The 24,706-nt window shown below is 39.4% G+C and overlaps 1 protein-coding gene across 1 annotated transcript in view; it reads right to left on the bottom strand.

Moving 5' to 3' along the window:
• Positions 1-239: 239 nt before the first annotated feature.
• The window catches only part of MEP1A (meprin A subunit alpha), a 46,211-nt gene continuing 21,744 nt past the window's right edge, over positions 240-24,706 (bottom strand). The window contains exons 7-13 of the mRNA XM_060190820.1: positions 14,949-15,170; positions 13,586-13,735; positions 10,679-10,894; positions 7,454-7,921; positions 6,309-6,482; positions 5,184-5,484; positions 240-886 (exon numbers count right to left, since the gene is read on the bottom strand). Of these exons, the coding sequence (XP_060046803.1) occupies positions 730-886; positions 5,184-5,484; positions 6,309-6,482; positions 7,454-7,921; positions 10,679-10,894; positions 13,586-13,735; positions 14,949-15,170 (1,688 nt within the window). The 3' untranslated portion in view covers positions 240-729. The remainder of the gene's footprint in view (positions 887-5,183; positions 5,485-6,308; positions 6,483-7,453; positions 7,922-10,678; positions 10,895-13,585; positions 13,736-14,948; positions 15,171-24,706) is intronic.

Genomic DNA, 24,706 nt, shown 5'->3' with positions numbered 1-24,706 from the left:
CTTAATCAACTAAAGATCTTTCTGTAGGAGCAGAGGAGGCAGAAAAAATATGTCATAATACTCTTCTGTCAGGAGGAATCTTTATGTGAAATTATTTGACACACTAAATCATAAATGAGTAATAATGTTATTGTATCCAGTGAAAAATGAGTACTTAAGGATTTATTCCAATCCCAGGAATGTACATTTCATGGTATATATTTCATCTACAGTAGAAATGAGTTTCTATACCATTCTTATTAAATCATTTATTGGTCCAGACATTCATTATTACTTAGTACACACAATGTCAGTAAGGTATACCTACTGGGGCCAGCAAGGGAAATAATGTTCTGCCTATATGGAGCTTACAATCTATGGGAGGACTGGTAGGTTTTTTTTTTAATATTTTTATTTATTTATTTATGAATAGAGATAAAGAGAAGCTGAGAGGGGAGAGGGAGAGAGACAGAGAGACCGAGGGCTGGTAGATTTAATGGGCAATTTATAATAAAATATGAGTGCTGTCAAATAACACAATACATACATTCATAGCACACAGCAGGGTAACAAAACCATTTAGAGGTGGGAGGCAGGAAAACCACCATGGTCATAATAGGATTGGAGACCTCGATCTGCCAAATCTTATTCAAAGCCAGTTTCATGAAAGCCTTTCCTAACTGGTGGGATGTGAGGAAAAGGTTTGAATGAAGGATGTGCTTCTGGGGCATTGCTGATGCCATCAGGTGGTCATTGCCTTGGCCTTTGGGAAATGATGGAGATGATGGTGAAAGTCAAGAAGATCACTCCAGCTGTGCCTCCAATCATCAGGCCCAAGATGCTGCTGTGCACTTGCATGGCCTGACAGCGCTCCCCTGTGTAGAAGAAGGCATGACTGGAGACACACCTGGGGGAAAAAGACACAGAGGGAGTATGGGAGTTACCTGAGCCTCAAATTCTTCCTAGCAGCACATACCAATCCAGCAGTAATGATTAACCAGCACTCACTGAGATTTCCACCTGCCTGGTCCCATTAGTAGTGCTTTCTCGAAGTCGATAAATTTGTAATAACCCCTTAAGATGGGAGCCATTTCCAGGCCATTCTCATTATCTTCATTTTACAGAAAGCTTATAATATCTTCCTTAAGGTCATGTGGGTACAAAGTGTCTCATATTTAAAGCATAATCTTGAAAGCTCTGTCAGGAGAGGGTTTGGGCCACATAAAGAATATATTGCCTCAGGGCTGGAAGATAGCTTACCCAGTAGAGGAAATACCTTACTGTTCATAAAGTCCTGGGTTCAAGTTCTGGCATCACACGGGAGCACCATGGCAATTTACAATGAAGTGTGAGTGCTGTCACATAACACAATACATACATTCAAAGCACATTGCAGGGTAACAAAACTACTTAGGGGTGGGAGGCAGGAAAACCACCATGGTTATAATAGTATTAGAGGCCAGGGGAACTCTATGGATGATAGAGCAGTACTGAGGTATCACTATACTTTCTATTTCTCTCTGCATCCTTCTACAAATATAATACAAAACTAGCTAGTGAGCCCACTTAGTGTACTAGCATGTGTGCATCACCCTGAGTTTATTCTACAGTGCTATATTGAAAACAAAAAATAAATTTGTTGCCTTATATTTAATCAGACTAGATGCTACAGAGGGAACTTTCCAGACAGTCTGATTAAACATATTAAATGAAATTTGAAAACTTATAAAAAGTATAAATTAAAATCTTTCTGTAAGGTGAGAATACTGGAACCTACTTCTACAAGTTACCCTGAAATTCACATAAAATAATGAGTCTTGCATGAGCTTTGGCAAATACCAGAAACATACCGACCACAACGTTTTGTGGCTTTTCTTTATTATGTGATTTGAACTCATCTCAAAACCAAAACATTAAGTATAGGGTTTCATGGCTTCCATTAATAGCAATTCTAATCATTTCAAAAAGCTTTCTAATCATAAAGTACTCCCCGCACAGAACAAGATGAGAAAACAAGGCCTAGTTTTATTAAATCAGATAATGTTTTATCGTTGTCTAGTCTGTAGCCTAGAAGTTGGTTTCTTAAAAGTCAGTGAGTAGTACGGGGATAGATATCATAATGGTTCTGCAAAAAGACTCTCATGCCTGAGGCTCTGAAGTCCCAGGTTCAATCCCCTGCACTTCTATAAGCCAGAGTTGAGCAGTGCTCTGGTAAAAAAAAAAAAAAAAGTCAGTGAGTACTATACTAACAAGTTTGTTCAACAATTTTCCAACCCAGTTCTCTCCAAATACAGCTTAATTATATCCTTTACTATAATCTTAGAGGGCCTTATTCTACAATCTCCAACCTGTAGGTTTGTGCATATCATAATTACTATAGAATCAATATATAACATAAGTAATGATAATTAATAGCTACTTGACTGAGCAGAGCTTAACACACAAGTAGAAATTCCTTCAGCTACTTTAGGAGTGGTGATACCAGCCACTCAACTTATCCGAGGACCTATCAGCCAAGAGTAGAATTGTAGAGATCTTAAGAAAAAAGAAAGAATGAAAGAAAGAAAGAAAGAAAGAGAGAGAGAGAAAGAAAGAAAGAAAGAAAGAAAGAAAGAAAGAAAGAAAGAAAGAAAGAAAGAAAGAAAGAAAAAGGTGCTGGGTGAGGGTAGATAGCATAATGGTTATGCAAAGAAACTCTCATGCTGAGGCTCTGAAGTCCCAGGTTCAGTCTCCCAAACCACCTTACGCCAGAACTGAGCAGCGCTCTGGTAAGGTTAAAAAAAAAAAAAGTGGGTATTATCTATAAAAGGAGGCAGGGTTCTCTGGAAAGGGGATTAACAACAATAACGGGAGTTGGGCAGTAGCGCAGCAGGTTAAGCACATGTGGCACAAAGCACAAGTGGTTCCAGCCCCCAGCTCCCCACCTGCAGGGGAGTCGCTTCACAAGTGGTGAAGCAGGTCTGCAGGTGTCTTTCTCTCTGTCTTCCCCTTTTTTCTCCATTTTTCTCTGTCCTAACCAACGACAACTACAACAATAAAACAATAAGGGCAACAAAAGGGAATGAAAAAACAGTAACAACAACAAAAATGAGCCTGGTGCATCTTGAGGTACAAGAATGTTCAGTTAGACTGGGTTAACAATGGGTATATATTAGGTCAAAGAACCCAAAATAACTCCCACAAGCCAAACTGGGAATTAGATGAGCAACAACAAAAGAATGGTGCCATTAAGATGTAGCCTATGGAATAAAATAAATATTTATAATCATTTTTAAAAAGAGAAAAATATATACAAGGTCTCTGACTATCTCTCCTAAAATATGTACTAATTAAAAAGAAAGACTGTTAAGTAATCAGTAGGAAGGCCTGAATACCTTAATGGCCAGGTGTTCAAGATTAGCATCATCAATAGTAAACACACTGACTTCAGGTGCCCCTGGTGATTCACTGAGGACACACCACATCTCTATTATTGCCAACAGTGCACAACCTCAGTGAGAAACATTAAATGAAAATTTCAGAACCATTAATAAAATAACTGAACAATAGTCCTCAGAAATGTCAAGGTAATGAAAAATTAGGAATCACTGAAGAACTGCCCCAGAGTAAAGTTAAAAAGACATGAAAACTAAATTTCATCTCGGATCTTAAATTGGACTCTAGGAACTAAAAAAGGGTATCGGGAAAAGTTGTAGCAGTGTAAATGCAGCTGATATTTAATGAATGCAAACAAAATGATGGTCACCTGTGGAGCAAAGGGCAAGGAGATGGGCACACTGGAAATGGGGATCAGCTGGATGTTGGCAGTTGAAAACTAGACTTTTGATGACTAGTATAAAATAGTATGTACAGGTAATTGAATTATAATGTGATACCCCTGAAGCCTATCTATCTGAAACCAATTTACTTCAGTAAAAATTCTTATTTTTTATCCTATTATTTTTGACTTAATAATAATAATTTTGACGTATTTTGTTTCACTTTTTTTTTTAAATAGCAGCCCACTGAATCAAGTTGGGCTCTTTTTTTTTTTAAGAATTTATTTATTCATGAAAAAGAACCAGCCATCACTCTGGTACATGTGCTGCCGGGAATTAAAGTCAGGACCTCATGCTTGAGAATCTAGTGACTTAGCCACTGTGCCACCTCCCAGGCCACATATTTTGTTTTTCTATTTTTATTTTCATAAAAATAGAGAGAGAGAGAGAGAGAGAGAGAGAGAGAGATCTAGTATATGTTGTGTTGCAAATCAAACCTGGGTCTTCAGACTGCAAGTCCTATGGTATACCATGGAGCTATCTCCCTGCCTACTAGCTTACTAGTTTTCTTTTTAATGTTTTATTTGTTCACTTATTGGATAGAGACAGAGAAAAATTGAGAAGTAAGGAAAGCTACAGAGGGAGAGAAAGAGAGATAGAAAGATACCTGCATCACTGCTTCACAGCTTGTGAAGCTTCCCCTTGTAGGTGTGTACTGGAGGTCTGAACCCAGGCCCTTATGCATGGTGACATGTATGTTCATCAGGTCTGTCACTGCTGTCCCTCATCTAGTTTTCTTTCTTTCTTTCTTTAGCTGATTAAATAATGATCAACAAGTCAGTAAGGATAAGAGGGGTACAAGTCCACAAAATTTCCACCACCAGAGTTGCACATCACATCCCCTCCACTGGAAGCTTTCCTATTCTTTATCCACCCTGGGAGTATGAACCCAGGATTCTTACTCATCTAGTTTTCTTAATTCCATTGTTGAAGGCCTAACCGTATAACATTAATAATAATTAACAACTAATCAAATCATCTACAGGGAGAGAAGACAAGAGCTGTTTCTGAGCCCTATGTGACAGGTCACAGAGTGGAAAGTCCATATGATAAAAGATCTAGGAGTTTGTGAGAAATAGGGTGAAGTTTGAAAAATCCTACCAGTATTCAAGGTGTTTTTGTTAATTCTCCAGAGGTGGAGAAGGGATACAAATTATGGGACTGGACATGTGATTCTCCTCTGCACTTACAGAGCACTCTCTGTCCCGACAGCAGAAATCACCAACTCAGGGGACGGATTTGTGGAGTTGAGGACAGTCACTATCCAACTGACCATCTGATGTTGTGATGGCCCTACCTTGAGAACAGGACCATAAACCACAAAAACAGTTTGTGGCTGTTGACTCACCCCTTCCCTGACCCCAGCCACCCCAGCACAGAGCCTACCTGCAGCTCGCCATTCCTTTCACATTCACACAGATGCCTTCATTTTGGCATGGGTTCGGGTCACATGGGTCTCTGAAGTACTGTGGCCAGTTGTGGTCCTCCATGGGACCTGTATTCTCTACTGACCGTTTCTGTCTCCTCGGATTCTCTTGGATCAGACTGCCTGGCAGGACTTCCTCAGGCACGACCTTTTCTGAGACTTCTTGTGATGTTTGCTGCTTCTCACTGTGGAGAATGAGGCCTTGAGGGGTCAGTCTTGTACCTTTAATGGGAACTTCAGTCTTGTTAAGGTGAGTGATATCTTGAGGAAATAGACAAAGGGTGGTTAAGAAGATTTATGATTAATATCTGACTACAGTTGATGTAACTTGTGGGGTAATCTTTATCCCTCATTTTAGTGATATGAAAAAGTGACTTTCAAATCCAGCTGACTCATAATTTTAGTTACTATCATTTTTTAATTTGATCAATGTAACTTGGGAAAAAACATAAAAATAGTATAGACAGAATGACTGAAACTAAATTAAAATCAGTAAATTTTCGGGGGCTGGGCAATAGTGCCCGGGCTTAAGTGCACATGGCGCAAAGTAGAAAGACTGATGTAAGGATGGTTGGAGCCTCCAACCAGGGGTCTTCACAAGCAGTGAAGCAAGTCTGCAGGTGTCTATCTTTCTCTCCCCCTCTCTGTCTCCCCTCCTCTCTCGATTTTCTCTGTCCTATGCAACAACAATGACAGCAATAACAACAACAATAGTAAACAACAAAGGCAACAAAAGGGGAAAAAATAGCCTCCAGGAGCAGTGGATTCATAGTGCAGGCACCGAACCCCAGAAATAACCCTGGAGGCAAAAAGAAAAGGAAAAGAAATGAAAGGGAAAAAAATCAGTAAATATTCATAAGAAGCAAACTACCCAAAACAAATACAGATTTAATTTCTACTAAGTACAATTTGTGAGCTATTGAGAAATTAAGCAATAGAGTAAAATGTGGTTCTTTTAGAGCACATCTCTTTTAAACTTTGCCCTCAAGAGAGATTCTCCACCCTCTATGAACTGTTTAAATCAGGGCAAAATCCCTAAAACATCCATAGCACAAGATTATTTATTTAGAATACCAGCAAAATACCTTCGAAGTCCACAAACATTATAAGGTCATCATTTTTAAGGAAACTCCTCCTTCCCAGCCATTGGTGGGAGATGAAATTAGTCCAACCCCAGTCAGGATTTCTATAACAATTGCAGCTTGACTCATAGGATCCCACAAGCGATGGCCTGTCCCAGATGACAGAGCCATTTACTGCTGTAAGAGAAAAACTGCATCAACTCTTTGCACTTCAGTTCAACTTTAGTGAGTATGTAGAGTTTTGCTCATTGGGGGATAAAAAAAAAAAGCCTATGTTTGAAAAGATAATAATAAAGCTATTTACTCTTTCCACAGAGATTAAAACTCAGAATTGGGAGGAGCAGAGAATTATCAGCTCTAAGTCATCAGCTTTTCACTAAAGAGTGACTCTCAGTGAAGACACACAGCTGAGGTTTCTTTTTTCCAAAGCCTTAATCTGCATCCTTTGAAAAAACAGTTCACCGGCTTCTTTGTTGATGCATTTTTGTTTCATGAAAATGTTGATGATCAGTAGTAATATTTTAGGAATTTAACTGATGTTTAAGGGCCTGTTTAACCCTTGCAGGGGCTACTAAATTCTGAGTATTTTATAAATGATTAGCAGGCACTGTCTTCTCAATTAGACTGAGCTCCAAGTAGCAGGAACTGCTTGGTGGTCTAAGTACTTAGCAGTGTTTGTCACAGTGAAAACCCCCAGTAGAATCTTATGGAATAAATTCAGGAAAGAGAAAGAAAATAACATTGATTTTTTTTATTAGTTCATGAAAAACCCATATATCACCTTGTACTATAACATCACTGAGCTGCCTTGCCATTTTTTCATTATTTATTTTACAGAGGTAAAGGGGAGAGGAGAGAGAGAGAGAACACAAAGAGGAAGGGAAAGACAGAGAGAAGACACAGAGAAGAAATACCGCAGCACTTCTTCACATGTGTGAAGCCATCCTTGGTGCCATCTTTAGTAATCCCATATTATGCTGGGGATTATGGCAAGGCACATGCTCTGCTGGGTGAACTATCTCCCAACCCAACACTGAAATTCCAACTTAATTTTCAATGTGATCATATTGTTGATGTGCCCAAGGAGGGGATGTGGATCCTATCTGCTGACTTTTTCAGGTTGAGGGGCAGTTCTGAATACCACTTACTTGTATGGGACTTGGATGTCGTGAACGCCATACTAGCAGACATTCTATTCATGGCGTTGGGTTCCTGGTCGAGTATTGTCATTATCGCCTGTCTGTTTTCCACTGGCCACTCCAGGATAGCATCATTCTCCCCACTGCACAGGTGAAAAGAAAGTCCTGTATAGTCTGAGCTACTGTATTCAGGTCTACCATGAGGATATAAGGTCAAGCCAAAACAGTAGCCCTCTGAGTTACAGAATGGAGGACTCAGGATCCTGTCCCCTTTAACAGTGTTCTGAAGAACCTGGGAGTAATTCCGTACAGTCCAAACCCCTGTGGGGCATGGGGTTTCTGTTAGAGTGATGTCATCTAGGTAAATTCCTCCATTCGAATTCTGAGGGTCACCTTTTGTGCCCTGGAAAAGATAGCGAAACTTCTTTTCTTCTCTGAGTGTTACATGGGCAATTTTCCAATCTTGGTCCTCACTTCCTAAAGGCAGAGAATAATATTGGTAACCAGTTTGAACATTTTTTTGTACTTTTACTATGAGCGTGGTTCAGTACCAGATGCTTTACATAAATTATTTCAATTAATCTTCTTAAGAACCCTGTGAGTTAGGTATTATTATAAACTGGTTAGGGCACATTTTCAGGGTTCCCTCTCTACTGAGAAAGCTTTTAAAAGGAGACACACTATAATTTATCTTACAATATAAACTCCTGGAGCTGGGTAGCGGCATGCCTGGAGAGTGCTCACGTTACAATGCACAAGGGCCAGTGTTCAAGCTTCTGGTCCCCATCTGTAAGGGGAAGCCTCAGATGCGGTGAAGTAGTGCTACAGGTGTCCCCCTTTCTCCTTCTTTATCCCCCTCTTCCATCTTAATTTATCTCTGTCTCTATCCAATAAAGAAATATAATGTATCTAAAAGTGTAAACTATTTATAAAAGATTTATTTATGTCATGAGATGGAGAAGTCAGAGCAACTGTGCTGGCATATGTGATGCCAATCACCAAACCTGGGATCTTAAGTGTACAAGTCCCTGGCACAATTGTACTTCATCTCCTAATTCTTAGCACTGAATGCTCAAGTATTAGACTAAACCATATAAAGATCTCACTCGTATGTGGAATATATATATATTATATATATATATATATATATATTGCTTTTAATAAAAGGAAGGGACCAGGTGGTGGTGCACCTGGTTGAGTGCACATGTTACAATGTGCAAGGACCCAGGTTTAAGCCCCTGGTCCCGACCTGTGGGGGGGAAGCTTCACAAGCAGTGAGGCAGGTATCTTTCTGTCTCTCTCCCTCTTCCCTCTCAAATTCTCTCTGTCTCTATCCAGAATAAACAAATAACAAATATATTAAAAATTGAATCAAATAAAAATAAAAGGAACATACAAAGCCAGATAAAAACACACTCTAATATTCTGAAGCAGAGATTAGTAAAGTCATAGGCCCCTTGGAATATACCTAAAATAGACTTCCTAGATCCTTTCAACATGAAGACCTCTAAATTCATCTGTTATACTCTTACCTTTATGTTCCTGATTATTAAACACATTGTTCTGTTTTATATCTTAATGCATTTCAGCCACCAAGTTGCACATGCCACCATAATGCCATCCTGACTTTCCTGGGCAGATGACCTCACCAATGTGTCCTGGAACCCTACCTCTGCAGTACTATATCCCATTAGGGAAAGAAAGAAACATGTTGGGAGTATTAATTGACCTGCCAACACCCATGTACCATAGAGAAGCATTTACAGAAGCCAGACCTTCCACCTTCTGCACCCCATGAAGATCTTTGGTCCAGGGGGTTGGGCAGTAGTGCAGCGCTTAAGCGCATGTGGCCCAAAGTGCAAGAACAGAGTAAGGATCCTAGTTTGAGCCCACCCCCGCCCTGGCTCCCCACCTGCATGGGGGGTTGCTTCACAAGTAGTGAAGCAGGTGTCTTTCTCTCCCCCTCTCTGTCTTCTTGTCTTCTCTCGATTTCTCTCTGTCCTATCCAACAACAACAAAATCAATAACAATAATAATAAATAACCACAACAATGATAAAACAACAAGGGCAACAAAAGGGAAAAATAAAAGAGCCTCAAGGAGCAGTGTATTCCTGGTGCAGGCACCAAGCCCCAGCAATAACCCTGGAGGCAAATATATATATATGGTTCATACTCCCAGAGGAATAAAGAATAGAGAAACTTCTAAGAGAGGTGAGGAAGGTGATATGGAACTCTGGTGGTGGGAATTGAATTGTATGAAATTGTATCCCTCTGTTCCCACAATCTTGTCAATCTTATAAGAGAGATTAAATATTCCACCTAAAACATACACAGTCATTTAAACCAGCATTGCCTCAAAAAATAATAAAATAAAATAAAGTCCTTGAGGACTGGGGTTCAAGCCCTGGGTCCCCAACTGCTGGGGTGGCATTGCACAAATGGCAAAACAGGTCTGCAGGTGTCTTTCCTTCTCTCTCCCTTGCTATTTCCCTTGCCCCCTCAACTTCTCTTTGTCTGTCCAATAAAATGGCTGCCAGGAATAGTGGCTTTATAATGCTGGCACTGAGCCACTGAACCCCAGCAATAACCCTCTGCCTACAATAACTGCCTACAATTTAAGGTCTCCATGCAGACTCTCACATAAATATATAACTTATTGTTGAAGAGTATGTAGATAATTATAATGAAGTTAACATCTACAAAAGGCTATTTCCTACCAACTTTGCAAGTGAGTTTCTAATTAGTTCATCATATTAAATAATGATATTCTGCTTTACAAAATAACTATAGAAACACGTATAACAAACTACTTAACCAATTCACCTGTATCAGTTTTTACTTTCCTTTTATTTTCCAATGTGTATGCATGAATCACTCAATTTTTCTCTGTTCTGGCTTTTTCTAACATTCTAGTAAAAACTGGATGCATAAATTATTGTCTTCTAAAGAAAAAAGTACTTTTTAAGCCTCAGTCAACTCCTTGATGCTGCATCTAATTTCTGAATTATCTAAACACACATCGTGTAGTCAAAAAAACCCAGACATTGCGCTAGTCATTTGGAAGAGAAGGAAGAGAAGTGAGAAAACGGAGGAAGAAGAGAAGAATAGAAAGTAAAGGAGAATGAATGAAAAAAGAGGAGGATGGGTGAAATGGGAAGGGGGAAGGGAGGAAAAGAAGTTGAACTACCAGATTTTAACTTAAATCAGTTCTCTAGTGAGTACCTCTAAGTACCTTGAAACGTTGCCACCTTAAACAGCTTTCGAACATTGCCTGTGCTGTCATCCCTCCTGACCCATATGACAAGTCTGTCTGATGGACTTCCTGTCATTTTATAGAAAAACTGCAGGCACTGCTGCTTCCTTTTTGGGTAAAGAATCCGTGACTCCAATAAAGCTGCCTCTTCTGCTGTTCCAGAACTGGTGCTGAAGTGCATGAAGTAACCAGCCCCTGTGGAGAGAGCACCTCAATATCCCATCTCTAGCTGCCCACAGGGCCCCTCTTCCAGGCAAAGGAAAACAGTGAACAGTTGTCATACAGGTAACAAAAGCTAGAATTTTGGGGGAGGAAATAAGAAGTTTTGTCAGTAACTTTTCTGTTTGTTTCAAAGGGCATATTCTGGATAAAACCACAGCTCTGCACTACCCCCTTTGGTTATCTTTATTTCTAAGGTTATGACATTTATAACTCTGACATTAAAGAAGTACAGACTTCTAAAATGAGAAGGATGAATACCAGATAATCTCACTCACAGGCAACACTTAAGAAACAAGGACAAAGTGAAATCGCAAAGTAAAACTTGGGCTGGGCTTGGTGTATATTGCACCGAAGCAAAGGACTCTGGGGAGAGGAGGGGAAGGGAAGTGGCTAGCTAGCGATGTTGGGGTCTTGGTGCATGATAGTAGAATGGGATGGGATCTAAGTTGGGAGAGAGAGTGTTTTGCAGTCACCTGTGACAGGGAAATGAGAAACTTTATAATTGTCAACAATTGTACTATAATCCATGAACACCGCCCCCCTCCAATAAAATAGTACAGACTTTGAGCAAAGTTTGGTGGAAGTTAGTGCCTACTTGGTGAAATTTTATATAATATGAGGAAATGAAAAAAAAAATCAGTGTTAAGAAGTGAATAATTCCTGTATATGGAAGAGAAAAAAATCTTAAGCTTCCACAAAACTTTAATATTACATTAACAAAAACTTTATTTTCTAACATGGGCTCCTCAGAATACAAACTCAGCTCAATAGCTTGAGACCTCTGCATTTTAAACTGTTGGATGCTTGAACTAAAGAAATTAGTATCTCACATAGCTGACAAAGCCTCTAAGTGGTCCTTGCTCAGGAATTCCCACCTAGGTATATTAGAACATGGGAAATAAAAATCCAGTAAATTCAAGCCTGTGAATCAAGAGATTTGGGTTCTTGCCCAACTCTGCCAATTTCAGATATTCATTCATTTATTTGGGTTCCAAATGGGGGTTGACTCTTAGATGTAAGCCAACGCATCTACCTAAACAATGCAAGTGCTCTCCAGCAAAGGAAGAATTCCAGCATCAAATGCCTCCTGAAAGAAAGCATAGCTTTTTGTCAAAACAAACAGAGGTCAATCTGATAAAGTTTTCTAGAAATCTTTTTAAGGATATTGCCTTTTCTTATTTAGGTACTAGAACTTTTCTCAGTAAGGTTTTCTAATGTGTAGATTACCACACTGTTCAGTTAGAAATTGTACAATAATAATCAGCAAACTCACAGGAGACACTGAATTAGAAACTATGATTGAAATTTTGTGAAAACGTCATACTTAGATGATACTTCAGACATGTAAGATTATATATTTGCTAGTCTGATGTGTAATAGAGATTTTCTCCTTTTGTCAAAGTTATCAGATGAGCATCAGTGGTTTATAACCTCTGACATTCTCCCCAATGCCCTGGGTGACAAGCTAGGTTCCTTCTTTGAAAGAAATCTAACCAATAATCATACAGGTTTGAATTAAGAGACTTCATAGTAGTCCACCTTGTAAAAGCTACTATAATATATAATGACCTCCCAGCTATGAATCCGAATAGGGTTGAAGTTACTGCAATGGCAGGTACATCTTGTAAGGATACTAAACAGAAATAAAAAATAAATAGAACCTCAGTTGAGAAAGGGAAGAGGTAAAAGCAAATAAGGAATGAAGTTGTTACACTGTAGCTAGAAGTTCTGGGTGTTATTATTTCTTTCCATCCTTTCTGTGAAATACCATTATCTTGATAGTCAGAGGGGCTTATAAAAGTTTAAGCAGGGAGTTGGGCAGTAGCGCAGTGGGTTAAGTGTAGGTGGCACAAAGTGCAAGGACCGTTGTAAGGATCCTGGTTCGAGCCCCTGGCTCTCCACCTGTAGGTAAGTCGCTTCACAGGCAGTGAAGCAGGTCTGTAGGTGTCTGTCTTTCCCTCCTCTCTGTCTCCCCCTCCTTTCTCCATTTCTCTCTGTCCTATCCAACAACAAGGACATCAATAACAACAATAGTAACTACAACAATAAAACAACAAGGACAACAAAAGGGAATAAATAAATAAAATATTTTTTAAAAGTTTAAGCTGGAAAATTAAGTTCCTCTGGTAGCAAATGGTAAAATCAGATTTCAAGCCCAAGGCTGTCTTACTTCATGACTTTTTATTGCATAAATCATACATAGGATTTATTTAAAGAAGTGTTATCCAATATAATAACAACCAAACATAAGTGATTATTATGCACATGTGTCATACTGATCACCTGTTAAAATGCTAGTTATTTTGGTTATATTCAGTTACATATTTTGTCAAAAGCCTTTTTATGATGTTACTTAAAGTTGATATTACATATATCATTCACATTATAATTCTATTGAAGGACATTGCTCTAGAGATATCACTTTTATCTGTAAAGTCCTGTCATAATAACCCTATGTCCATTTCAACTTTGTTATCACTGAAACAAATCTTTGTGTTCACAGTACCTGGATGACTTTTACCAAGTTAATAAACAAGATATGAGAAATGCTCTTTGTCCCTGTTCAGGTTCTCAGGTTTGCTAACATTGCAACTGCAATAAAGCATGTTGACTATCATTAAAAATTGCACTACTTTAATGTATTCACTTTCCAATTTTACTGACCTGTGCATTTTCCTGTCAAGGTGTGATCCGTTTGTCCTGGCTTAGTACTGTCCTCATGAACCCAGTCGGCATCATCTCTGGTACCTTGAATCATACCACAAATGTTTGTCTTCTCAAAAGCACAATGGTCCAACAGAGTGTGAGTGGCAGCTGCAAAGAATATGTTTGCCACCCAGTTAAAAATTCAAGGCATTTCATTTCAAATACTTAATGACTTAGCCTGTCAAGACTTGATTATCCAGATATTGCAGGATTGTAAGGCTTTCATTTTCTTAACTTTTTCTCTAGTGAAAATCCTTCTGTTATTTACTAGATCTTAGTATTTTCCAACATAAATGGAGTCCTGCCCACCTTATAAAGACAGCTGATAAAAATAAGAAGCCAATTATCATTCTTTGCTATGTATATGTCATTCACAAATTCCTTTTTTACAGTAAACAGGGTAACTACTTACTGGGTTTTATACTTAGTAGATAAGTACTGAACATAATCAAAGAATATGTGTAGTGAGGTCATCTTAAAAAAAAAAAACACCCAGTCCCAGAGTCTAGTCCTGGAGCAACAAACCTTAAAGGTTATTTGGACAAAAGCAGAGCTCAACTCTGACTATTGGTAGTGCCAGTAATATCAAAAGTAATATTAACTTCTAAATAGCCACATAAAGAAGCTTTGATAAAATATTGTATTTAACCCAATATGTCCAAAATACTAACATTTCAACAAGGGGTCAGTAACACTCATGTGAATAACCTGAGGCTGCATGCTTCTAAGTCCTGTGGATTACCATTGTGCTACCTCCCTGAACTTTGATTGGGGGCACAAAATTATTTCAATTCTGTCGTTCACCTTCAACTTTACATCATTAAGCACCCTTCAAAAAGAAACTAAGGGGACCAGGTGATGGCACACCTGGTTGATCGTGCACACTATCATCTACAAGGATCCAGGTTCAAGCCTCCAATCCCCTCTGGCAAGGAAAAACTTCACAAATGGTGGAGCAGGGCTGCAGGTGTCTTTCTCCTGCTCTATCTCCCTCACCCCCATCTTGATTTCTTTGTCTCTATCCAATAAATAAATAATATATATCATTATAAAAATTAGAAAACTAAGGAAATTAGACAAGAACAGCTTCCTACATTGGTCCAACAATTTGACTTTACATAGCACACTCACATCACTGGCTTTCATAATCATTCTGTGATGTAAGTGTGTTACTTTTTTTTTTCTAAAACTGAGAAGCTAAGGTTATGTAGTTTGACCATTTCCCTTAACTGAAGTAAAGGAAAACATATGGGAAACATGTGCAACTGGAGAATTTCTGTTGCGACTGCTTTCCTTAGTCTTCAGACCCAGTGGTACTCACTGCAATTGTACATTCGGTTCAGCCTTTCCAAATCAACAGCACTGAAGTCCAGGCGTTGGCCAATGATGGAATTAAACTCAGGGATTTTAGTTGTGATAGTAGGAACACTTTCATTCTTATTAAATGAGAAAGGAGCATAATGCATCAGAGACTCATAATCATAGGGTGTGTTGAGGTCTGTGATGAAATTGTCATCGTAGGTGTTGAAGTTGTGCTGGTGACCTGTCAGGTAAAGAATACACAACTCCTGTTCAGTAATGTCATTTTCCCCTTCTCCCTCTATGATTAAGATATCAAGAGTAAAGACCAAAAACAGTATATTAGTATAAGTCCTTAACTATGTTAATATTTTAATATTATACTGCACTACAATATTTTGTGCAATGGTGTAGCAACTATATCATATAAAATATACATAAAATTAAGCATATTAACTAATTAATACTATAATTATATTAGTATGCTGATTAATAGTACATTTGCAAATATCTGCTGTATTTCAGAGGTTGAGTTTTCCTCTTAGTGAAAAAATACAAAGACAAAAATCACAATTACGACTTAAGAAATGGAGAGGCATTTGGAGAGACAACTACATTAAAAATGCAGGACTTTCTTAAGTTATATAGTAAATTTTTTATCAACTCAATAGTACATGGCTCTGTTTACGATTTCACTAGATTCAAAGCTTTATCCAGTGACAGTTTTCTAGTTATAATAAGCAACTTATGTAAACTGAATCGTATCAGATGAAAATACAGGTAGGATATGAACAGACATGCTGAGTATAAGCAAGTCTGCAAATGAACTTTGAAAACTTGCTGTGTCCTCTAATAGAGGGGATCTTGTCTGACTTAAGACCACTAGACATTATGTTTTCTGCTTCTTCATATAATTTTCAGCAGGATCATGTCCATGAGGGTAGGAAATTAAGGACACTAGACATATACAGAAAAAAAAATAAAAATATCCTGAGTTTCACAAGTGGAGATGCAGCCACTTGATTTATGGCACCATCCTACTCTCTATACAGATCCAGTTATAGTGCAACTATCCCTAGGAGGCAGATACATTACGTTTGAACAGATATTTCATTGCAGAGTGAGTACTCTAATTTTTCTAGATTGGACTTGGAGTAAAGAAAAGTATTATCTGGCCTCTAGTTCAGTGGTTGGTGGTAGGAGGAAAGGAAGTCTATGGGTGGTTCCAGTCCTGGTAATATATATGGCTTTTATAAATCACATATGTATCTCTCTTCTCCAGAACTCCACATTCATAGAATTATCATAAGAGGTACTGGAAGGCAGAATGATTGAGCAGTCTCACAGGTGGGACAGGAATAAGTAGCATAATGGTTATGTAAGAGATTCTAATGCCTGAGGCTCCAAAGTCCCACATTCAATCACCCACACCACGAGAAGCTGAGCAGACCCCTACTAAAAATAAAGGGAGGGGGAGGCAGGCACTACCGCAGTGGGCCTGAAGGGCAAAGATCAGCTAGGGCCCTATTTGGGGAGTCCTGAGATTCCCAAACAGACATGATGGGCCTAGACCTCAAATAAATCCCTCTCTCCATTGTTACTGGTCATCTCTATCAGGAACAACACAATAGACCCCTTTGTGGGCCCCCATAAGACCTGGCCCTCAACTTGGATCAACAGTGGTAGAGAATGTTCCATCCTCCAAAGGGAGGTTGGTCAATATACTCTGTGCTACACCTGAGGAAGATGGGTCCTGATATTGGGGCAGCTTGGAATGTTCCTACTTAAGACCACAGAAAGTGAGCTTAGATCTACAGGGATGAAGAGGTCACATAGGCTCCTAAGCTGAATATGGGCCCCAGATCACATTAAATTAATGGGGTTTACAATCAACAATATTTATACCCCTTCCCCATATTTGGGAGCTACTATCTTCCCTGACCCAGCTTTCTGGACCTTCTGCCAGCCATGACACCACCTAATCAGATAATAATTAGGATCCACCTGCATATCAGATTTCAGGCTCAGGCAAAAACAAAACAAAACAAAAACAAAAACACTAGTATAGCCACAGGCCCTTTGGAATATAACTAAAATATACCTATTAGCTATCTACAAAATGGAGGGGCCCCCCAATTCTTCATCTGCACTCTTCCAACTTTTTGGTCCATGATTGGTCAACAATTTGTTTGGCTTCGTATGTTAACTCTCTTTTCAGCCACCAGGTTCCAGATGCTAGCATGATGCCGACCAGACTTCCCTGGACAGATAAACCCACCAATGTGTCCTGGAGCTCCGCTTCCCCAGAGCCCTTCCCGACTAGGGAAAGAGAAAGACAAGCTGGGAGTATGGATCGACCTGTCAACACCAAAGTTCAGTGGGGAAGCAATTACAGAAGCCAGACCTTCCACCTTCTATATCCCACAATGACCATGGGTACATACTCCCAGAAGGTTAAAGAATAGGAAAGCTATCAGGGGAGGGGATGGGATACAGAGTTCTGGTTGTGGGAACTGTGTGAAGTTGTACCCCTCTTATCCTATGGTTTAGTCAATGTTTCCTTTTTATAAATAAAAAATTAAATTGAAGGAGGAGAGGAAGATGGCGGCCTGAGAAGTCACTAACAGCGAGTGCTCTGATCGCATCGTCGGCAACGGTAGGATTTTCTGCCTTTAGCAGGCCAGTCAATAAGGGGGGACACCAAAGAAGTGATTACAATTTAATTTGGGTTAAGAATTAGAGTAAAGGTGACACGGACTAGCGGGGCGCCAGAATTCCCAGGCGGCGCCAGGCAAGGCGAGTGCGCCGGGCAAGGCGAGTGCGCCGGGCAAGGCGAGTGCGCCGGGCATTGTCCTCCGCCAGCCCAGGAAGGCGGCTCCTCCGCGGGCAGAGGACCTGGAGAGAGCACTTTAGCTCGGGGGCTTCCTCTTGGGAGTCTCCAGGGTCCACCAAGACCCTGAGGGCGGATCCAAAGACTTCTTGAGTATAGCTCTCATTGGATCAAAGGACTTGGAGCTAGTTTTCATTTTTGAGAAATCCTTTAAAAAAGTCTGGAGGGGGGGGTTTCCCGGAAGATGGCGGACTGAGAAGCAGCTAGCCTTGGAGCTCCGGACACATCTCTTGTAAACAATAGGATTTTCTGCCTTTAGCAGGCCAGCCAATAAGGGGCCATAGCGGTGACAACAAGGAGGTGTCTATAACTTAATTTGGGTTAAGAATTAGAGTAGGGGAAAAAAATTCTTTTTTCTTCCTTTTAATTTTCAAGCATACATCCTTCCCGCCGCCCCCCCCCCCCATAAGCAGTGCCTGGGACCAGCTACTAGCAGGATACCCCATACCACCAAACAGGGTGTTTTTTTTTTTTTTTTTAAATTCACTGATACACATTTGGGAAGTTCCTCGCACTGCTCTTTAATTACAACTCTTCTTCTTATCTTCTTCCTTTTCTCTCTCTTATCTCTCTCTATCTCTTTTTTTTTTTAATCTTGTCATACACTTCTTTCTTCTTTGCCTTTCTGAATTTGTGAATTACTTTGGGGAAGAAATCTGACCCAGAGTGGACTCTCTATGTGTGTATCTCTGCTTTAGTTCCCTTTACACTCTTGTTACCCCTAGAATATACACTGGATAGTAGATTTGCATAACTGTCTATTCTTGCTATCCTCTCTTTCTTTTCTCTTTCTTCACTGGGATTTGGTTACTGGAGAAATTGTTTGGCTAACTGGTAACGATTAAACTCCTTCAGTACTTACTTCAGTTGCTACTGTTATTCCGGAGGTTGGTGAGTGCAATTGTCATAAAGGTATTTAGTACAGTGTTACTTGTGCTCAAAACACAACAACTGAGGAACAGCAGAGTATAAAAAAAAAAGAGAGAGAAGCACATAAAAAAAATGGGTAGATTAAAAACAAATAAAACTGCTACCCCAATGAATGAAGACAAGAGCCCAGAAGAAACCACAAATCAGTCAGAAGTAACCATAGATAAGAAAAGTATGCAAGCAATAATAAACTTATTAATCACAGAAATGAAAACAACATTGGAGGAAAGGAATGGCAGTATTAGGGAAACAACAGTTGAGACCCCCAAGGAAAATACTGATTATCTTGAGACAATTAGAGAACTGAAAGCTGAAATAGCTGTAATGAAGAAAGAAGCTGAGGCAAGGGAAAGCAGACTAACAGAAGCAGAAAACAGAATTAGTCAGACAGAGGATGAGTTAGAGAAAACTAAGAAAGAGGTTAAAGAGCTTAAAAAGAGATTGAGAGACACTGAAAACAACAACAGAGACATATGGGATGAGCTCAAAAGAAGTAAAATTCGTATAATTGGCCTGCCAGAGGAAGAAAGAGAGGAAGGGGAAGAAAACATTCTAGAGGAAATAATACAAGAAAACTTCTCAGACCTGAATAACAGAAAGGATATCAAGGTTCAAGAGGCCCAGAGAGTACCAAACAGAATCAACCCAGACCTGAAGACACCAAGACACATCATAGTCACAATGAGAAGTAAGGATAAAGAAAGGATCCTAAAGGTTGCAAGAGAGAAACAAAAAGTCACATACAGGGGAAAACTCATAAGACTATCTGCAGATTTCTCAACTCAAACTCTAAAAGCCAGAAGGGAGTGGCAAGATATCTATCGAGCCCTGAATGAAAAAGGGTTTCAACCAAGGATAATATATCCTGCTAGACTTTCATTCAAGCTAGATGGAGGTATCAAAACCTTCTTAGACAAACAACAGTTAAAGGAGGCAACTATCACCAAGCCGGCCCTGAAAGAGGTACTAAAAGACCTCTTATAAACAAGAACATCACTATAATACTTGCAATATATCAGAGTAAACAAATTGTTTTTTAGAACAATGGCACTACAATACATTAAATCCATAATATCAACAAATGTCAATGGCTTAAACTCACCCATCAAAGGGTACAGGGTGGGGGGATGGATCAGAAAACATAACCCAACCATATGCTGCTTGCAAGAATCCCATCTGTCACAACAAGATAAACACAGACTTAAAGTGAAAGGATGGAAAACTATCATACAGGCTAACAGTCCACAAAAAAGGGCAGGAACAGACATTCTCATCTCAGACACGATAGATTTTAAATTAAATAAAGTAATAAAAGATAGGCAAGGACATAATGATTAGAGGATCAATCAGCCAAGAAGACTTAACAATTATTAACATCTATGCACCCAACGAGGGACCATCTAAATATATTAAGCATCTACTGAAAGAATTTCAAAAATACATCAATAGTAATACAATAATAGTGGGAGACTTCAATACCCCACTCTCACACTTAGACAGATCAACAAAGCAGAGAACCAATAAAGATACAAGAGAATTGAATGAAGAGATTGACAGACTAGACCTCTTGGACATTTTCAGACTCCTCCAACTCAAAAAACTGGAATACACCATCTTTTCAAATCCACATAACAAATACTCAAGGATAGACCACATGTTAGGCCACAAAGACAGCATCAATAAATTCAAGAGCATTGAAATCATCCCAAGTATCTTCTCTGACCACAGTGGAGTAAAACTAACTTTTAACAACAAACGGAAAATTATTAAAAGACATAGAATTTGGAAACTAAACAACATGCTCCTTAAGAACCACTGGGTCAGAGACTCACTCAAACAGGAAATTCAAATGTTCCTGGAAACTAATGAAAATGAAGACACAACCTATCAAAATATTTGGGACACAGCGAAAGCAGTACTGAGAGGGAAACTTATAGCCATACAATCACATATTAAACACCAAGAAGAAGCCCAAATGAACGACCTTACTACACACCTCAAGGACTTAGAGGAAGAGGAACAAAGGAACCCTAAAGCAACCAGAAGGACAGAAATCACTAAAGTTAGAGCAGAAATAAACAACATCGAAAATAAAAGAACCATACAAAAGATCAATGAAGCCAAATGTTGGTTCTTTGAAAGATTAAACAAAATTGACAAACCCCTAGCCAGACTCACCAAACAAAAAAGAGAGAAGACTCAAATTAATAGAATTGTAAACGATACAGGAGATATCACAACTGACACCACAGAAATCCAGAGAATTCTGCGAAACTTCTATAAAGAACTACATGCCACCAAGCTAGAGAATCTGGAAGAAATGGAACAATTCCTAGAAACCTATGCACTTCCAAAACTGAACCAAGAAGAACTACAAAATCTAAATGCACCAATCACAGACAAAAAAATTGAAACCGTTATTAAGAATCTCCCCAACAACAAAAGTCCTGGACCAGATGGCTTCACAAACAAATTCTACAAAACTTTCAGGAAACAGTTAATACCCATACTTCTTAAGCTATTCCATAAGATTGAAGAAACAGGAATACTCCCTTCCACCTTTTATGAAGCCAACATCACCCTGATACCAAAAGCTGATAGGGACAGAACAAAAAAGGAAAACTACAGACCAATATCTCTGATGAACATAGATGCCAAAATATTAAACAAGATCTTGGCCAACCAGATACAGCAACACATCAAAAAGATTGTTCATCATGACCAAGTGGGATTCATCCCAGGAATGCAAGGCTGGTTCAACATCCGTAAATCAATCAATGTCATTCATCACATCAATAAAAGCAAAGCCAAAAACCACATGATTATCTCAATAGATGCAGAGAAAGCCTTTGACAAAATCCAACACCCATTCATGCTCAAAACTCTACAAAAAATGGGAATAGATGCTAAATTCCTCAAGATAATGGAGTCTATATATAGCAAACCTACAGCCAACATCATACTCAATGGACAGAAGCTGAAAGCATTCCCCCTCAGATCGGGGACTAGACAGGGCTGTCCACTGTCACCGTTACTCTTCAACATAGTATTGGAAGTTCTTGCCATAGCAATCAGGCAAGAGAAAGAAATAAAAGGGATACAGATTGGAAGGGAAGAAGTCAAGCTCTCACTATTTGCAGATGATATGATAGTATGCATAGAGAGACCTAAGGAATCCAGTAGAAAATTACTGGAAGTTGTTAGGCAATATAGCAAGGTATCAGGCTACAAAATCAATGTACAAAAATCAGTGGCATTTCTTTATGCAAACACTAAATCTGAAGAAGAAGACATCCAGAAATCACTCCCATTTACTGTTTCAGCAAAATCAATCAAATACCTAGGAATAAAGTTGACCAAAGAAGTGAAAGACTTGTATGCTGAAAACTATGAGTCGCTACTCAAGGAGATAGAAACTGATACCAAGTAATGGAAAGATATCCCATGCTCATGGATTGGAAGAATAAATATCATCAAAATGAATATTCTCCCCAGAGCCATATACAAATTTAATGCAATACCCATCAAAGTTCCACCAGGCTTCTTTAAGAGAATAGAACAAACACTACAATCATTTATCTGGAACATTAAAACACCTAGAATTGCCAAAACCCTCTTGAGGAAAAGAAACAGAAATGGAGGCATCACACTCCCAGACCTTAAACTATATTATAAAGCCATCATCATCAAAACAGCATGGTACTGGAACAAAAATAGGCACACAGACCAGTGGAACAGAATTGAAAGCCCAGAAGTAAATCCCAACACCTATGGGCATCTAATCTTTGATAAGGGGGCCCAAAGTATTAAATGGAAAAAGGGGGCTCTCTTCAATAAATGGTGCTGGGAAAACTGGGTTGAAACATGCAGAAGAATGAAATTGAGCCACTTTATCTCACCAGAAACAAAAATCTCCAAATGGATCAAAGACCTAGATGTCAGACCAGAAACAATCAAATACTTAGAGGAAAACATTGGTAAAACACTTTCCCACATACAACTCAAGGACATCTTTGATGAATCAAACCCAATTGCAAGGAAGACCAAAGCAGAAACAAACCAATGAGACTACATCAAATTGAAAAGCTTCTGCACATCCAAAGAAACTATTAAACAAACAGAGAGACCCCTCACAGAATGGGAGAAGATCTTCACATGCCAGACATCAGACAAGAAACTAATCACCAAAATATATAAAGAGCTCAGCAAACTTAGCCGCAAAAAAGCAAATGACCCCATCCAAAAATGGGCAGAGGAAATGAACAAAACATTCACCACAGAGGAGATCCAAAAGGCTAACAAACATATGAAAAACTGCTCTAGGTCACTGATTGTCAGAGAAATGCAAATTAAGACAACACTAAGATACCACCTCACTCCTGTAAGAATGGCATACATCAAAAAGGACAGCAGCAACAAATGCTGGAGAGGATGTGGGGACAGAGGAACCCTTTTACATTGCTGGTGGGAATGTAAATTGGTACAGCCTCTGTGGAGAGCAGTCTGGAAAACTCTCAGAAGGCTAGACATGGACCTTCCATATGACCCAATAATTCCTCTCCTGGGGTTATACCCCAAGGACTCCATAACACCCAACCAAAAAGAGGTGTGTACTCCTATGTTCATAGCAGCACAATTCATAATAGCTAAAACCTGGAAGCAACCCAGGTGCCCAACACCAGATGAGTGGCTGAGAAAGCTGTGGTATATATACACAATGGAATACTATGCAGCTATCGAGAACAATGAACCCACCTTCTCTGACCCATCTTGGACAGAGCTAGAAGGAATTATATTAAGTGAACTAAGTCAGAAAGATAAAGATGAGTATGGGATGATCCCACTCATCAACAGAAGCTGACTTAGAAGATCTGAAAGGAAACTAAAAGCAGGACCTGATCAAATTGTAAGTAGGGCACCAAAGTAAAAACCCAGTGGTGAGGGGTAGACATGTAGCTTCCTGGGCCAGTGGGGGGTGGGAGTGGGCGGGAGGGATGGGTCACAGTCCTTTGGTGGTGGGAATGGTGTTTATGTACACTCCTAGCAAAATGTAGACATATAAATCAGTAGTTAATTAATATGAGAGGGGGAAATCAATTGTATGTCTCAAAGTTTCTCAAAAGACAAACTGAATCTTTTTAATATATAGGCTATGTATTTGATATGCGGACTCTCTCAAAAGCCTAGACCAAGTAGATTAGAAGCTTCCAATAGCACAGCTATATACAAGATACTGGGTACTGTACAGCAAACCATAACAAAGGGACTTTTCAAAGTTAACCCAATTAACAAATAATGTGATGATAATATTAACTATTGATTGTCTTTTTGAACCCTAAGACAGCAGGAACCTCACATCTTCACTATAGAGCCCCTACTCCCCCCAGTCCTGGCACCCTTGGATAGGACCCACTTTCCCGTATGCATCTCCCAATCCAAACCAAATAATATTGCATCCGCCGATCACAACCTAACCAAAGCAACGATTGCCATCTCAACATGCTTCACCTCAGACTGTATCCAGAGACTTCACGTGTGGAATGACAACCCTTCAGCTTCATTACTCGGGTGAGACCTTTCCTTTAATAGTACACTCTAATTTCATCTTAGGTAGTTCACTTTCTAACAAAGTCCCATAACCTAGATATACACCAGTTTCTGTGAGAGAGAGCTTATGTGCACACGTATCCATAAACTACTGCAAAATATATACCTGAAAGCAGATGTACACTAGAGTTTGCAGTGAGTACCTCCCTAACACTTTCTCTCCACTATTCCAAGCTTGGGATCCATGATTGCTCAACAAATTGTTTGGCTTCATATGTTAACTCTCTTTTCAATCACCAGGTTCCAGATGCCACCAGGATGCTGGCTAGGCTTCCCTGGATTGAAGACCCCACCAATTTGTCCTGGAGCTCAGCTTCCCCAGAGACACACCCTACAAGGGAAAGAGAGAGGCA

The sequence above is a fragment of the Erinaceus europaeus genome, chromosome 4 (genome assembly GCF_950295315.1).
Source record: "Erinaceus europaeus chromosome 4, mEriEur2.1, whole genome shotgun sequence".
NCBI lineage: Eukaryota > Metazoa > Chordata > Mammalia > Eulipotyphla > Erinaceidae > Erinaceus > Erinaceus europaeus.
The sequence above is the reverse complement of the archived record's forward strand: the minus strand, read 5'-3'. Positions and strand labels throughout refer to the sequence as shown.